Genomic DNA, 15,322 nt, shown 5'->3' with positions numbered 1-15,322 from the left:
ATGGACCTTTGGTCTGACCCAGTACGGCCGTTCTTATGTAGTTCCAATTGTAACGATGGGCACTGGGCATTCAGACTTCATAGGTGGCTTTGAAAAACTTTGCCCTTTCTACATAAGCTTTTATTTAATTACATAGTAGAAACTTCTATTTACCAACATGTGATAATGTGGATGTCTCTTTTTTTTTTTTAATAATTTGAAAAGTCGGTGGAACTCTGTTTTGCCTTTAAATGACATTCTTGCTGTTCAGCTTTCTTTAAAAGTTGTTTCCGTTTCTTTTTTTAATAGCTATGTTTACACTATAACATTGTTTTAGTGATGGCAAGATTTGAGTATAAAAACTATGGATTTTCAGAGTGCAAGCAACTTGCATGCACTGTAGATACTTTTATGCATCCCCAAAAACTGCCAATAGGAGTCCAGATTTTTAATGTACTGTTCTCTGTATTTGCGCAGACCTGGGTCCTGAACTTGCATGGTGCTGAGCACTTATTAAGAAATATTGAATACCTTCGGCTCTCATTGAAGTCATATTTTGATGTAGATACGAGTTGAGAAGTTTAAGTTAAATTTATAAACAATTGTCAGCATCCTTAAAGGGGATGTTTCATACAGAAAAAGTGTTGAGTAGGAAAATTAACTCCGTCCACATGTTTTATCATAGCTTTATCTTAGCTTGTTTGTGAATTACAAAAGTGCTTTTTTCTAACAATGTCGTTAAATCCCATTGTCCATATCCTTTTCCTGTTCAGTCTTGCCTTGCTGTCATGGTACAGTATTTATAATATCATAGTTATTTTCCTGACAAGATTATGACCTTATTGATACATCAAAGAGAAACTAGGTAGTGGGTGAGAAATTTTCTTTCAAGCTAGTTTGCTTGAGTAAGGATTGAGTAAAAACTGAGCTCAGAATTTGGCCCACAGATTTTGCCCATGCAGCTCAGCTGCTCACATTTCAAGGATGTTGATTAATTTGGGAGGGTTCAGAGAAGAGTCTGGAGAATGAATAAAGGATTAGGAAAAACATGAGTTACAGTGATCGATTGAGCTCTTTGAGTCTATCAGTTTAGTTTAACAAAGAGAAGGTTAAGGGGTAACTTGATTATAGTCTTGAGTATCTACATGGGGAACAAATATTTAATAATGGGCTCTTCAGTCTAGCAGAGAAAGGTAAGTCATGATCCAATGGCTAAAAGGTGAAGCAAGATAAATTCAGACAGGAAATAAGAAGGAAATTTCTGGCTTGTCAAAGTCCGGGGCCCTGAGCACAGGGTCAGACATGAGCGTCGTCTTAAGTTGGGTAAAGGCCTTTTGACACTCATCAGTCCACTTAACTGCATTTGGCTGGGTCTTTTTGGTCAGGTCAGTCAGTGGGGCAGCGATTTGGCTGTACTGTGGTACAAATCGCCTGTAGTACCCGGCCAAGCCTAAGAAGGATTGGACCCGTTTCTTTGACTTTGGGACAGGTCACTTTTGGATAGCATCCACCTTGGCCTGTAGGGGGTTTATGGTTCCTCGACCCACCTGGTGTCCCAGGTAAATTACTCCGTTTTGGCCTATTTGACACTTTTTGGCCTTAACAGTCCGGCCTGCCTGATGCGCTCAAAGACCTTTTCCAGGTGTTCAAGGTGTTCGGGCAAGGAGTTAGAAAAAATGGCCACATCTTCGAGGTAGGCAACTGCATATTCGCCCAGTCCTGCTAGTAGACCATCTACTAGCCTCTGGAAGGTGGCAGGTGCATTTCGCAGCCCGAAAGGAAGGACATTAAATTCATACACCCCCGCATGGGTGACGAATGCTGACCTTTCCTTGGCAGGTTCATCTAGCAGTACTTGCCAGTACCCTTTGGTTAAGTCTATTGTAGAGATGAACTGGGCACGTCCCAACCTCTCCAATAGCTCATCGGTGCATGGCATTGGATAGTTGTCCGGATGAGTTACCGCATTTAGCTTACGGTAGTCCACGCAAAAGCGTATTTCCCCATCTGGTTTGGGTACCAGAACCACTGGAGATGCCCATGCACTGGTAGATGAGCGGATTATACCCACCTGTAGCATGTTCTGGATCTCCCGTTCTATAGCAGCTTGGGCATGAGGAGACACTCGGTAGGGTGGTGTTCTAATGGGGTGAGCATTACCTGTGTCAATGGAGTGGTATGCCCGTTCAGTCTGTCCTGGGGTGGCTGAGAACAATGGGGCAAAGCTAGTGCACAGCTCCTTGATTTGTTGCCGCTGCAGATGTTCCAGGGTGGTTGAGAGGTTCACCTCTTCCACGCCACTGTCTTTTTTCCCTTCGTAGTAGACACCTTCAGGCCACTCAGCATCATCTCCCTGGACTGTAAACTGACAAACCTGTAAGTCTCTGGAATAGAAAGACTTGAGAGAATTAACATGGTACACTCTGGGTTTTAGAGAGGAATTGGGAAATGCTATGAGGTAGTTAACAGCTCCCAGGCGCTCTTGGACCGTGAATGGCCCTTCCCATGATGCTTCCATCTTATGGGCCTGTTGCACCTTCAAGACCATAACCTGGTCTCCTACCTTGAAGGAACGTTCTCTGGTATGTTTGTCATACCAGGCCCTTTGCTCTTCCTGAACACTTTTTAGGTTTTCTTTAGCAAGCGCTAAAGAGTGTCGGAGGGTGCTTTGTAGGTTGCTTACAAAGTCCAGAATGTTAGTCCCTCCTGTTGCTGCTTCACCAGCTGTAATGGCCCCTTAACCTCATGGCCATACACAAATTCAAATGGTGAAAACCCTAAACTGGGATGTGGTACAGCCCTGTAGGCAAAAAGCAACTGCTGCAACACTAGGTCCCAATTATTGGAGTGTTCGTTGACGAATTTATGTATCATGGCCCCCAAAGTTCCATTAAACCTTTCCACTAGGCCATTGGTTTGATGGTGGTATGGGGTGGCAACCAAGTGGTTCACCCCATGCGTTTCCCACAGCTCTTTCATGGTCCCCGCCAGGAAATTTGTCCCCGAATCTGTAAGGATATCAGAGGGCCAACCTACCCTGGCAAAAATGTCAGTTAGGGCCTGGCACACAGCTTTAGCCCTGGTGTTGCTTAGAGCTACTGCTTCCGGCCATCGGGTAGCAAAGTCCATGAAAGTCAGTACGTACTGCTTTCCTCTGGGTGTCTTTTTTGGGAAGGGACCCAGAATATCCACAGCTACTCGCTGAAATGGGACCTCAATTATGGGGAGTGGCTGGAGAGGGGCCTTGACCTGGTCTTGGGGCTTTCCCACTCTTTGGCATACCTCACAAGACCGGACATACTTGGCAACATCCTTGCCCACCCCCTTCCAGTGGAAGGACTTCCCCAACCGGTCCTTGGTTCTGTTCACCCCAGCATGGCCACTGGGATGATCATGGGCTAAGCTTAAGAGCTTTTCTCGGTACTTAGTTGGAACCACCAACTTTTTGCAGATGCCAGTCTTCCTGGTGTCCACCAGAAAGAGTCTCCTTCTTTAAAAGTCCTTGTTCTACAACAAACCGGGATCGATTAGAAGAGCTGAGAGGCGGTGGGGTGCTCCGTGCCGCTGCCTAAGCTTTCTGAAGGCTGTCATCTGCTTCCTGCCCAGTCTGGAACTGTTCCCTTGAAGCTGGAGACACCAGTTCTTCCTTAGACTGCGGACTTGGGCTTGGTCCCTCTGGAAGCGATGTAGGTGATGGGGTTGTTTCCGTTGCTGGTGAGCCGCTCTCCGCTGGTGCACCAGGGGGTATTTCAGGCTCTAGCTGAGCCTCTTGGGTGTGGTTGTCTGCTGCTTCTGCCAGTTCAGGCTTGCTGGCACCCTCTGGCGTTGGGGTTGAAGATGGATTTGCAAGCACTGTCATCAGTGCTGGCACCGGTTCTGGTGCTGGCTGCTTTTCCAGTTCCTGGTCTGGGACTGGAAGCACTGTGGCTGTTTCCATTGTTGGCATGGGATCTGGGTCCACTACCTCTGTCTGGGTCTCTTGTAACACAGACGAGGCTTCAGTGGACAGCTCAGGAACAGGAATGGGTCTGGAAGCTTGCCTGGTTTGGCTATGTGTAACCATTCCCACTCTCTTGGCCTGCTTCACTTGGTTGGCCAAATCTTCCCCCAGTAGCATGGGGATGGAATAATTGTCATAGACTGCAAAAGTCCACATTCCTGACCAGCCTTTGTACTGGACAGGCAGTTCAGCTGTAGGCAAGTCTACAGCTTGTGACATGAAGGGGTAAATTGTCACTTGGGCCTTTGGGTTGATGAATTTGGGGTCTACGAAGGATTGGTGGATAGCTGACACTTGTGCCCCCGTGTCTCTCCACGCAGTAACCTTCGTTCTGCCCACTCTCAAAGTTTCCCTTCGCTCCAAGGGTATTTGAGAGGCATCTGGGCCTGGGGATCTTTGGTGTGATGGTAGTGTAATGAACTGCACTTGGTTGGGGTCCTTTGGGCAGTTGGCCTTTATATGTCCCAGTTCATTACACTTAAAGCATCTTCCAGCTGACTGGTCACTGGGTCGAGGTGGGTTACTGGAGACTGGTGAGGTGGAAGAATAGGGCGTCTGTGGCTTTACTTGGGTTGTAGGTGGGGTCTTTGGCTGCCCTCGGTTGTAGGGTTTATGGTCGGTGTGCCCCCTGGGGTATTCGCTCCCCTTGTCAGTAGCTTTTTTGCTTTCTGCCACTTCCATCCATTTGGCTCCAATCTTCCCCGCCTCAGTGAGATTTTTGGGTTTTCCATCTTGTATGTACCGTGTTATGTCCTCAGGAACACCATCCAAGAACTGCTCCATTTGTATGAGGAGGTGCAGTTCGTCTAAGGATTTAACATTGTTTCCTGATATCCAGGCCTCATAATTTTTCCCAACGTAGTAGGCGTGTCTGGGAAATGACACATCTGGTTTCCACTTTTGGGTTCTGAAACGCCGACGGGCATGATCCGGGGTTATCCCCATTCTGAATCTGGCCTTGGTTTGAAACAGTTTATAATCGTTCATTCTGTCCTTTGGCATTTCAGTCGCCACTTCTGCTAAGGGTCCACTGAGCTGTGACCTCAGCTCTACCATGTACTGGTCTTCAGGCATGCTGTACCCAAGGCAGGCTCTTTCAAAATTTTCTAAGAAGGCCTCAGTGTCATCACCCGCCTTGTAGGTGGGAAATTTCTTGTGATGTGGAACAATCATTGGCGAAGGGTTTTTATGATTGGCTGTGTTCTTTTGCTTAGCCTTTTCTAATTCCAGGGCCTGCCGGTGGGCTTCCCTCTGGAGTTCCAGCTGTTTTTGGTGGTCTGTATCTTTGGCTGCTTGCTCTTTTTTGTAGGCTGCCTTTCTTTCTCTTCCTTTCAGCTCCATCTCTTTTTGTTTTATTTCTAGTTCCTGTATTTTTTCCATATCTCGCTTGTGCTGTGCGTCTTTGATTTGTTCCTCTGCCTTCATTTTTGCCTTAGAAATCATGGTTCCTGTTTTCTTGTGTTGGGGTGCCCTCTGGTGTTTATTGTTGGAACTTCTGGCTCTCTGTTGCCTCCTGGTGTCTGCCTAGCAACAGTGCCTTTTTTTTCTTCCTCTAGCCAATCTTTTAAATGTAAAGTAAACCAGAAAAACCACTTTATTTGCATGTGTATTGTGCTGGGTACTTGACTCTCAATCGGAGTGCTATAGTTTAACAAAAGACCCTTTGTCAGCCTTAATAGTTCCTTGCTTAATATCAAGTATCAGAGGGTAGCCGTGTTAGTCTGGATCTGTAAAAGCAGCAAAGAATCCTGTGGCACCTTATAGACTAACAGACGTTTTGGAGCATGAGCTTTCGTGGGTGAATACCCACTTCCTCAGATGCAAGCCAAACTGCAACCAGAGAACAGAAAAAAAAATTCTCTCTGGTTCTTTTTAAAACCACCCTTTCTCTCTGCATAAAAGCCTAGCAGAGAGAAAAAAAAATATTCCTACTGGCTTCTGGATCTTATCTTTCCACACCGCTGCCAGCCGTGTCATAACTGTCCTATTCAGATCTGACCCTTAGAGTTCAGAACATGAGAAGCTAGCATGAAACCTCCAAACTTAATTACCAGCTTGGATTTGATATCGCTGCCACCAGCCAGAATTCCAGTGTCTGGCTTACTCTGGTTTCCCCAAAACCTTCCCTGGGGAACCCCAAGACTCAGATGCCCTGAGTCTCACCACAAAGAAAAATAACCCACTTCCCTTCCCCCTCTTTACCTCCTCCCAGATTTCCCCGCCCTGGGTACTCTAGGAGATTCCCTGCTTCAAGTCCTTGAAACACCACACCGAGAAATCAAATATTTCTCTCCCCTCACCCAGAGGTTATGCAAATTCAGGCTTAGTAAATCTAACACAAAGAGATTCTCTCTTCACCCTGTCTTCTTCCTCACACCAATTCCCTGGTGAGCTGCAGACTCAATCCCCTTGAGCCCCCACAAAAAAAAAATAAATCCAACAGGTCTTAAAAAGAAAGCTTTATATAAAAAGAAAGAAAAAGACATAAAATTGGTCTCTGTATCAAGGTGACAAAATACAGGGTCAATTGCTGAAAAGAAAAAATGAATAAACAGCCTTATCCAAAAAGAATACAATTTAACACATTCCAGCAACTACACACATGTAAATACAAAAAAAAAACAATATAAACCTATTGTCTTACTATCCTTGTACTTACAACTTGGAAACAGAAGATTAGAAAGCCTGGAGATTCCTGTGGTCACTCTTAGAGCCCAGAAAGAGAACAGACCAAAAACAAAGGACTCACACCCAAAACTTCCCTCCATCCAGATTTGAAAAAGTCTTGTTTCCTGATTGGTCCTCTGGTCAGGTGTTGTTTGTTACCCCTTTCCAGGTGAAAGAGACATTAACCCTTAGCTATCTGTTTATGATACTGACACTGAGAGTAATTAACAGTTGGAACAATTTACCAAGTGTCAAAATGGATTCTCCCTGACTGACAATTGTTTAATGAAGATTGAATGTTTTTCTTAAAGATCTGCTGTAGTAATTATTTGGAAGAAGTTCTATGGTCTATATTGTACTGGAGGTCAGAAGATCACAGAGGCCCTTTCTGGACTTGGAATGTGAAAAATGTTTGAAAATAATGCTGATATATTAATAACAATACAAAAAATGAAATAATTACAAGATTTAAATTTTCAAAATTGGGTGTCTAAATTGTATCTGTGAAATGGGAATTTGCTTGTGCAGTTACAAATTCAAGACTCGGAGACTGCAAAGTATATTCAGTTTCTTGTTTTCCATTTACAAATATAGGGCCAAATCCTGAAGTGCTTATTCACTTTACTCAATCCTTATTCAGGCAGTTTGGACTTCAGTCTAAATTTTCCTGCATATGGACTGAAGGTAAAATTCTCCAAAACACCTAAGTGACTTAGCTTCTTAAGATGCATTTTCAAAGATGACCTAGGATCTTAGGTGCCTGCATCTCCTTGGTAGTCTATTTAAACAAGCTATAGGGGGAGGGAAATTAATTTGTCCCTAAAATGTGGCAGTAAGTGAAGATTCCCATTTTTGTAGCATTTATTCATCCAGGAAAACAAAAAAAAGTCTTGGGGATTTGTTGACGGCATGGGATAAAGCAGCATTTTTCCACTATTTAATATCAGTGGTTGTGGCCATTAGCCCATCTCTGTTCTGAAGTATTTGCAAAAACTCAGAGCCAAGTTTGGCTCTCAGATACACCTGTGCAACCTTTATTCAGTTTTGGGTTACATAGGTGTAACTGCATGTGGAATTTGACCCACTGTGTATAGAAGATTTTGTATAAAACAGAGAAACAGTAAAATATTAAGCAAAGTACCAACAAGGATTTAGCCACACATGTGTAAGTATTTGGGGCTTATGTGGTCTGAAGATAGCAGATAGCCTGATTAAATTGCCTTTGTTATTAGGTGGACTCAAGTGAGGCAGATCTAGTGGATGAATCCACCTTTGAATCACAGTATACTTCAGATTATGATGACACCTTCCAGGCTTCTGTGTTAGCTCTGCACGGCAGTAGCTGTAGTGATGGTCTGAACTATAGCCTCTCTCTACCGTCATCAACTCCCAAGGTAAAAAGAAAATATAATTGTATTGATGACAGACTTTGATTATAAGTATAAAAAACTCAATGTTTATGTCTAGCTGCTGTATTAAATATAGAGGTATTATGTTGCCACAGTTCCATCTGCTCATAGGTTCGTTATCAGATTAAAGTGCAATTTCATTTAGGTAATGTTGATTGGATACCTTTCAGACTTGTATATCAGAGAGAGGAGAAAGAAGGTTCAAAGCTTTGGTTGTATTTTGTATCACCAGAAAGTTAACTTATTTGGAGACAATTTGTACCATCAAATTTGTGCTGAGTAGTCTTGCTACAAAAATGTAAATTGTTATTAAATTTCAGAGCATATTAAAGACTGGCTACATAAATGGTTGTACACAGAAAAATTGCATTCTAACAGGTACAATAGTTTAGGCATGAAAGCAAAAGTTAGTCTCATTTTCAGCATATCTTTATCACAGTTTAGTTAGAATTATGTTAATTTACTATGTTTCTGAGACAATGATGCTGTAATTAATTGCTGATTGAGATTCCATTAGCAGTTAAACTCAATCAGCAAAGAACAAGTTGCTAAGAAATATAAAAATGATTTTTTAATTTTTGTGCCATTCACATACCCATGTTGAATTGCTTTTGATAGTGCCTTTTTTGTTTCTCTCAGTAATTACTTTTTCTCGTTTTCTTGGCAAATTAGTAATTTTTTTTTTAGCCAAGACTTTTCCAGTGTTTCTTCAAGTATTCAAGGTAGACTTGTCATCATCTTTGCAGGCGACACCATGTAGTTTGCTTGGATGGTTTGCAGTGTGGAATCTTGAACAGAGCAGCTGCTGCATTTTCCTCCACACCTGAGATTCAGTGGCTGGCTTTATCCCTTCTGGAATGTGTTCAGCCTTTACTATCCATGGGACTGAAAGCTGAGTTCATCTCCTAATAGAATCTCCTAATCCACAACAGAGTGTACCTTTGCTCTGCCAATGGGACAGATTGCATTGTTTAATTTAGTAATTGTTACTTAAAGGGATTATGCACTATGCATGCTGAGAAACATACATTTTACAGGACAAAGGACGGTTGTACAGACTACACGGTGCTGAGGCTCCCTGAAGTCTTCATTTTTTTCAGCATTTTTTTAAAGTTCGTATTTGTTGGAGCTTTTAAAATTTATAGGTTTGATTCTCCACTGCCTGGTTCCTTGTGCAGATATTTGCATCAGTGCACAGTGGGTGTAAAATGTTAATGTTTTAATCTGGTTGCACTTTCAACTCTGCAAAAGTGTAAACAACTACACATGGTGAAAGGCAGTGGAGAAACTAGTGTCAACAAGGAGACATGAAACAAGTGGCTGATGCAGTACAACTCGAAGTGTGTGCTATAGGCATTATGAGAAACACAGTGAAACTGGATGTGTCTAGCCATTTGGAAGGTGGATCTCATATGATAGATCACTGGAATACAGGCTGTGGAATGCTTTATTGTTTTCAAAATAACTGAAGAAAAATGTTGTAAATCAAAATAATCTGATGCATTTTCCTCAGCTAAATAAAATATAGGTAGCAAAGTTTAAAGCGTTGGCCACTCTAACAGAGTAACAAAAAATGTGGGGACTGGCACCAGTTTAATTCATTTGTAGTTGCATATACACTAAAATATAGAACTTGAAGTTTTTCAGGCAGCAGAAATAGCATCATCAGGAGACTAAACATGAACAAACCGTGTCTGATGTAGTTTTCTCATCTTTGTACCATGAAATGAGCCATATCTGTACCATGCATTGAAGTCAGTGACAGTCTAAAGGAAGTTGCTTCTTTTCTCCTGAAGACCATGTGAATTCTCAGTTTGTGTGTTAAGACTTAAAGCATTCTCTTGCAGTTTGTGTGTATGTGTGTGTATATATAGGAGAATACCTGAACTGAAATATGATAGCTACACTCTACCACCTAGCCAGTGCCCACCCATATGTCCATGCATGGCTATGCTTTTCAGTGTACTAGTATTCAATGCAGTAGATACACAGAAGGGAGAAAAAGATAGATATGCACAAAGAAACTATTTCAGAAGACAGCCTGCACTGGATATTCATCAAAACAGGCCCACATTTGAATATTCCATCTAAGTTGCATTTGAAGAGATAAAAGCCTAAATCCTTCTAATCACCATAGTGCAATAAAAATAAAATCACCTCCTACCATTTACAGAACACAACACAGGAACCCTAATCTATTTAGTCATCATTAGCATGCTTGAAAGACGGATGCTATTCCCACCTTTAACACTATATTTACTCTTAAAGGGATTGATCCAACTCCCATTGAAATAAATGAAAAAAACGTGTCACTGACAATGAGAACTGATGCCTTCACATCTGCTGTACTGCTTGTGCATTTGCTCATACTTGATGATGGGACTGGAAGCAAGCAGAACATCTAAAAAGCCAGTGAAAATAAATTTTAATGCCTTCTGATGTAAAATGTCACAAAACACTGCTGCTTGTTGTGCACTCTGAGTTCTAAAGGTGTGCCTTATAGAAGATGAGTGAGAGAGGAATAGGGGATATTGTGTGAGCAGTGTAGGAGAATTAATGGAGGGGAGAGTTCTTGTAACAGTAATGAAGGAAAGAGAAATTGCACACTATTTCTGATGTTGAAAGAAAATGCTTTAATGTCTTTGTTTAACAGTAGTGAGTAGCCTGCATTTTCAAAAATTTGCTTTGGGCACCCTAGAGCCCTTTGAATCCCGGCAGTTGGCTGGGATTTAAAGGGCTCAGAGGGTCCCACGGCTGCGGGCACTCCAGAGCCCTTTGAATCCCGGCCGCGGCCGCTGATTGCCCCCTCCCCAGACCCCTGCCCCTAATTGCCCCCCAGGACCGCCACTCCTTATCTAAGCAGCACTGGTCCTTGTCCCCTGATACCCCTCTCCCGGGACTCCTGCCCTAATTGCCCCCCAGCACCCCATCCCCTATCTAAATGCTGCTGCTCCTTGTTCCCCGATTGCCCCCTCCCGAGACCCCTGCCTCTAACTGCCCCTTGGGACCCCAGCCCCTATCTAAGCCTCCCTTCTCCTTGTCCCCAACTGCCCCTTCCTGAGACCTTCTCCAACTCCCCCCCCCCCAGGACTCCACCCCCTACCTGTCCCCTGATAACTCCCTGGGACTCCCATGCCTATCCAACTACTGCCTGTCCCCTTACTGCCCCCCTGAACCTCCGCCCCATCCAACCCCCCCTGCTCCCTGTCCCTTGACTGCCCCCCAGAACTCCCTACCCCTTCTCCAACCCCCAGCCCCCTTACCGTGCCACTCAGACCAGTGTGTCTGGCTCTGTGCAGCTCCAGACACATTGCTGCCATGCTCCCCTGCGGAGCCCACAGCCACCTCTCCACACCCCCAGCACCTGCCTTCCAGATTTGAACACCTCAAAATTCAGGAGCACTCAAGCTCAGTTTGGGCAGCTGTTACTTCATTTCTCCCAAATCAAATATAGTGATCCACTGTAACTTGCTGTAGAAAAAGTAGGATAAAATGGAGCAAGAAATGCTTCCCAGTGGTTATTAGAACTGGAATTGCTATTTTCAACAGGCATTGCCTTTTTGTTTGTTTAAAAGGAAGACAGTGATATTGCATTGGCAAATTCCCCATAGAAAGAAAGAGTGGAACAAAAGAATAATAAAGGCACTTCAACTTTTCCTCATTTATGGAGGACAGTTTTATAATATGCATCCAGATATCCTCCAATCACACAAGCTGAAAATTGTTCCACTTTACTGCAGCTCTGTAACCATATGGGAACCAGTTCTGTCGGTGTTTTGTGCACATCCAAAATTCCTACTGAATGACCTGCCCTGGGAGCAAGTTACCAGTGACCCAGGGCTGCGGCGGCAGGAGGTGTGTGGGGGGCACTGGTGAGGGGGAGACCAGAGCTGGGGCAGCAGCGAGGTGGGGGGAGGGCACTGGTGGGGAGGAAAGGGGGAAGCCCAGCGCTGGGGCTGCAGGGGGTGTGTGTGGGTGGGTGGGGGGAGAGCCCAGGACTGGGGCAGCAGGGGGGTAGAGAGGGGAGCCCAGGGCTGGGATGGGGGGACAGCCAAATTTTTTTTGCTTGGGACAGCAAAAAACCTAGAGCCGGCCCTGCCGGGTTCTCCCAGCCGCCGGAGCCCCGGGCCCTTTAATTTGACCCGAGGACTCCCAGCCACCTCTTCAGCTGGGAGCCCCTGGTTGATTTAAAATAAAGTATCACCTCCCCACCCCCAATCTTTCTTTTTGGCCCACAGCTGTTTTGGTGGGGCGGTGCTGGGGAAGGAGAGTTTGTTTCTGCAGGGCTGGGCGGCCCTGGGGCAGGGTGTTTCTGCAGGGCCGGGAGGTTTTGGCCCTCAGCTGTTTTCTTTGGAGTATTGTGGCCCTCGCCGCTTTACGAGTTGTGCAGGCCTGCTTTAAGGTGTCATAAACTGTGCATCCAAAAATCAAGACACCCAAAACCACTAGTCAAGTTTAAAAATTTAGCCAATCTTGTATAAAAAGATGTACTGTGGTAATGCAGCCCAGGTCACTGAAATTTGGAATAAATGCTGCTTGACCTCTCTTTTAAATAAAAATGTGGATTATTAAAGAAAGCTTGGCAAACTTGAAAACATCCACACTTGTTTATTCAGCATTGGGTCTTCTGGTCTTTTATATGCCCCGTCCACCTATTGCAAGTATGCCTTGTTGCATGATAAGCGTATAAATATTGATGTAAAAAGTCTCTAAAGCTATGCCAGTTTATGCCAGCTGAGGATCTGGCCTGTAAATATTTTCTGCCATAACTATTTTAATAGTAGAAAAGATGCCACAAAAGAAGACATTTTTTATAAAAGAAAATCTTGTTATAGTAAAATGACTGTCAGTGATCTGTGAAGACACTGTATTGTATTTGATAATAAGTAGTTCTTAACAGAGTTCTATAAGTTTTAGCTTCAGTTTAACATATTTAGCCTAAAATATGCATTTTAACAATACTATATATAGCACCCTACCAAATTCACAGTCCATTTTAGTCAATTTCACAGTCGTAGGAATTTAAAAGTCTTAAATGTCATGTTTTGAGCTATTTAAATCTGAAATTGCATGGAGTTGGAGTTCTGTAGGGGTCCTGACCCAAAAAAGAGTTGGGGTGGGAGGGATGCAAGGTTATTGTAGGGAGTGTTATGGTAGTGCTACTCTTATTCCGCTGCTGCTGCTGGTGGCAGTGCTGTCTTCAGAACCGGGCAGCAGGAGAACAGAAGCTGCTGGCCAGGAGCCCAGATCTGCAGACAGAGCCGCTGCTGGCAGCAGCACAGAATTAAGGACGGCATGGTAAGTAATTGCCACCCTTACCTCTGTGCAGCTGCCTGCAGAGCTGGTCCCTCAGTCAGCAGCTGCCACTGTCTGGCCGCCCAGCTCTGAAGGCCACATTGCATAAGTAAGGGTGGCATGGTATGATACTTCTGTGCTGCTGCTGGCTGGCGCTGCCTTCAGAGCTGGGCACCTGGCCAACAGCTACCACACTCTGGCTGCCCAGCTCTGACAGCAGTGCAAAAGTAAGAATGGCAATAGAGTAACTCCTTGTTTAACGTTGTACTGATGTTCCTGAACAATACTACTTTAAGTGAAATGATGTTAAGCGAAGCCAATTAATGTAAATGGAGGGGGGGGGTTAAGTTCCAGGGAATTTTTTTTTCACCACACACACACGCACACACACAGGGTTTTAAGCAATTTAATACTGTACACAGCAATGATTGTGATGCTTGGTTGAGGTGGTGAAGTAAGAGGGTGGGATATTTCCCAGGGAATGCCTTACTGCTAAATGATGAACTAGTACTCGGCTAAGCCCTCAAGGGTTAACACATTGTTAATGTAGCCTCACACTCTACAAGGCAGCATGAATGAAGGGAGGGAAGACAGCATGGCAGAGAGAGACAGACACACACCTTGTTTGTGAGAGATGCATATTGCCCCTTTAAGTACGCTGACCGCACTCTAAGAACATTGCCTTTTTAGATAGATCAGCAAGTTGAGACAGCTGCCAGCAAGCCCCCTCTGTCCTGTCCCCTGTCATGTCCTGCCACTCCCCCCCTCCACTCTGTGTATGGGGTAAAGGAGCAAGGGGAAGGAGGACACCTTGACATTAACATCCCTTCTCCCCTCACCCCCTGTACAGCAAGCAGGAGGCTCCTGGGAGCAGCTCCAAGGCAGAGGGCAGGAGCAGCACATTGGCAGTGGCGGGAGGGACAACAGAATTGCTGGCAATTGCTAGCCTGCTGGGTGGCTGCCACACAGGGAACTTAGGGGAGCGGGGAGCTGATTTGGGGGCAGCCAGTCCACCCTCGTTCCAAGCCCCCATCAGCTAGGTCCAATGGCTGCTCTTTCTGCAAGCAGTGGACAAAGCAGACGGCTTCCAAACGACATTATAAGGGAGCATTGCACAACGTTAAACAAGCATGTTCCTTAATTGATCAGCAGCGTAACAACGAAACAACGTTAACCGGGATGACTTTAAGTGAGGAGTTACTGTACCTAAAATAATCTTGCAATCCCTTAGAATAACCTTGCAACCCTGCTGCAACTGCCTTTTGGGTCAGGACCCCTAGTTTGAGTGCCCCGAAAATCTGTGTAGCATAGAGTAAAAGAACACAAAACACCAGATTTCATATGGAGAGACCAGATTTCACAGTCTGATGCATTTTTTTATGACCGTTAATTTGGTAGGCCCTAACTATATAAGATCATGAATTTTTTTTCATTCACTATTCCTGATTCTGTTTAACAGGGTGTTGGTGAAGATTCCTCAAATGCCTCAATTGATTTCCGACCATCCAACAAGACTTTATATAACATAGAGCTAATCCAGGGAGGGGGAGAGAACCAATCCTTAGAGGACATGAGCATGGTACCAGCTGGTGGTGTTTCCAGAAAGGATCCTCTGCCTTCAGATGTTTCTGAGAAACTCGCTGAATATGAAAATATAACTGCTTGGATGGAACCTCAGATGTCAGCCGAAGTTGCACAAAATACAAACTCTGCTATCCCAGTGCACCCTGACCTTACTGGAAAAGTAAAGATCCTGTTGTATGGCTTTTATACAGAGAGTATTTATTTACATTCCATGGTCATTGTTAAAAATCAACATTTGCTCACAGCCCCTTCCTGGCGAACATAAAGTTATTTCTAGGAGTCAACTATGGTATCTCATAACTGGATTAGGCACAAACCAGAGTAAGGACTACCAATCCAGAGCAAGGACTACCAACCCAGGAGTAGCCCTGTCAGGTGGTGTGGCTCA

At 44.4% G+C, this 15,322-nt stretch overlaps 1 protein-coding gene across 21 annotated transcripts in view; it reads left to right on the top strand.

The window, feature by feature from the left end:
* MPDZ (multiple PDZ domain crumbs cell polarity complex component) overlaps nt 1-15,322 on the top strand; it is a 136,785-nt gene that overhangs the window by 55,041 nt on the left and 66,422 nt on the right. For 19 of the 21 annotated variants that reach the window (XM_030566726.1, XM_030566728.1, XM_030566734.1 and 16 more), the window contains 2 exons: nt 7,879-8,040; nt 14,810-15,094. In XM_030566726.1, the coding sequence (XP_030422586.1) occupies nt 7,879-8,040; nt 14,810-15,094 (447 nt within the window). The remainder of the gene's footprint in view (nt 1-7,878; nt 8,041-14,809; nt 15,095-15,322) is intronic. The other 2 variants (XM_030566745.1, XM_030566738.1) reach the window with 1 other exon arrangement.

Source organism: Gopherus evgoodei, chromosome 6 (assembly GCF_007399415.2).
Source record: "Gopherus evgoodei ecotype Sinaloan lineage chromosome 6, rGopEvg1_v1.p, whole genome shotgun sequence".
In the NCBI taxonomy this organism is placed as follows: domain Eukaryota; kingdom Metazoa; phylum Chordata; order Testudines; family Testudinidae; genus Gopherus; species Gopherus evgoodei.
This window is presented reverse-complemented; position numbering and strand designations above follow the sequence as displayed.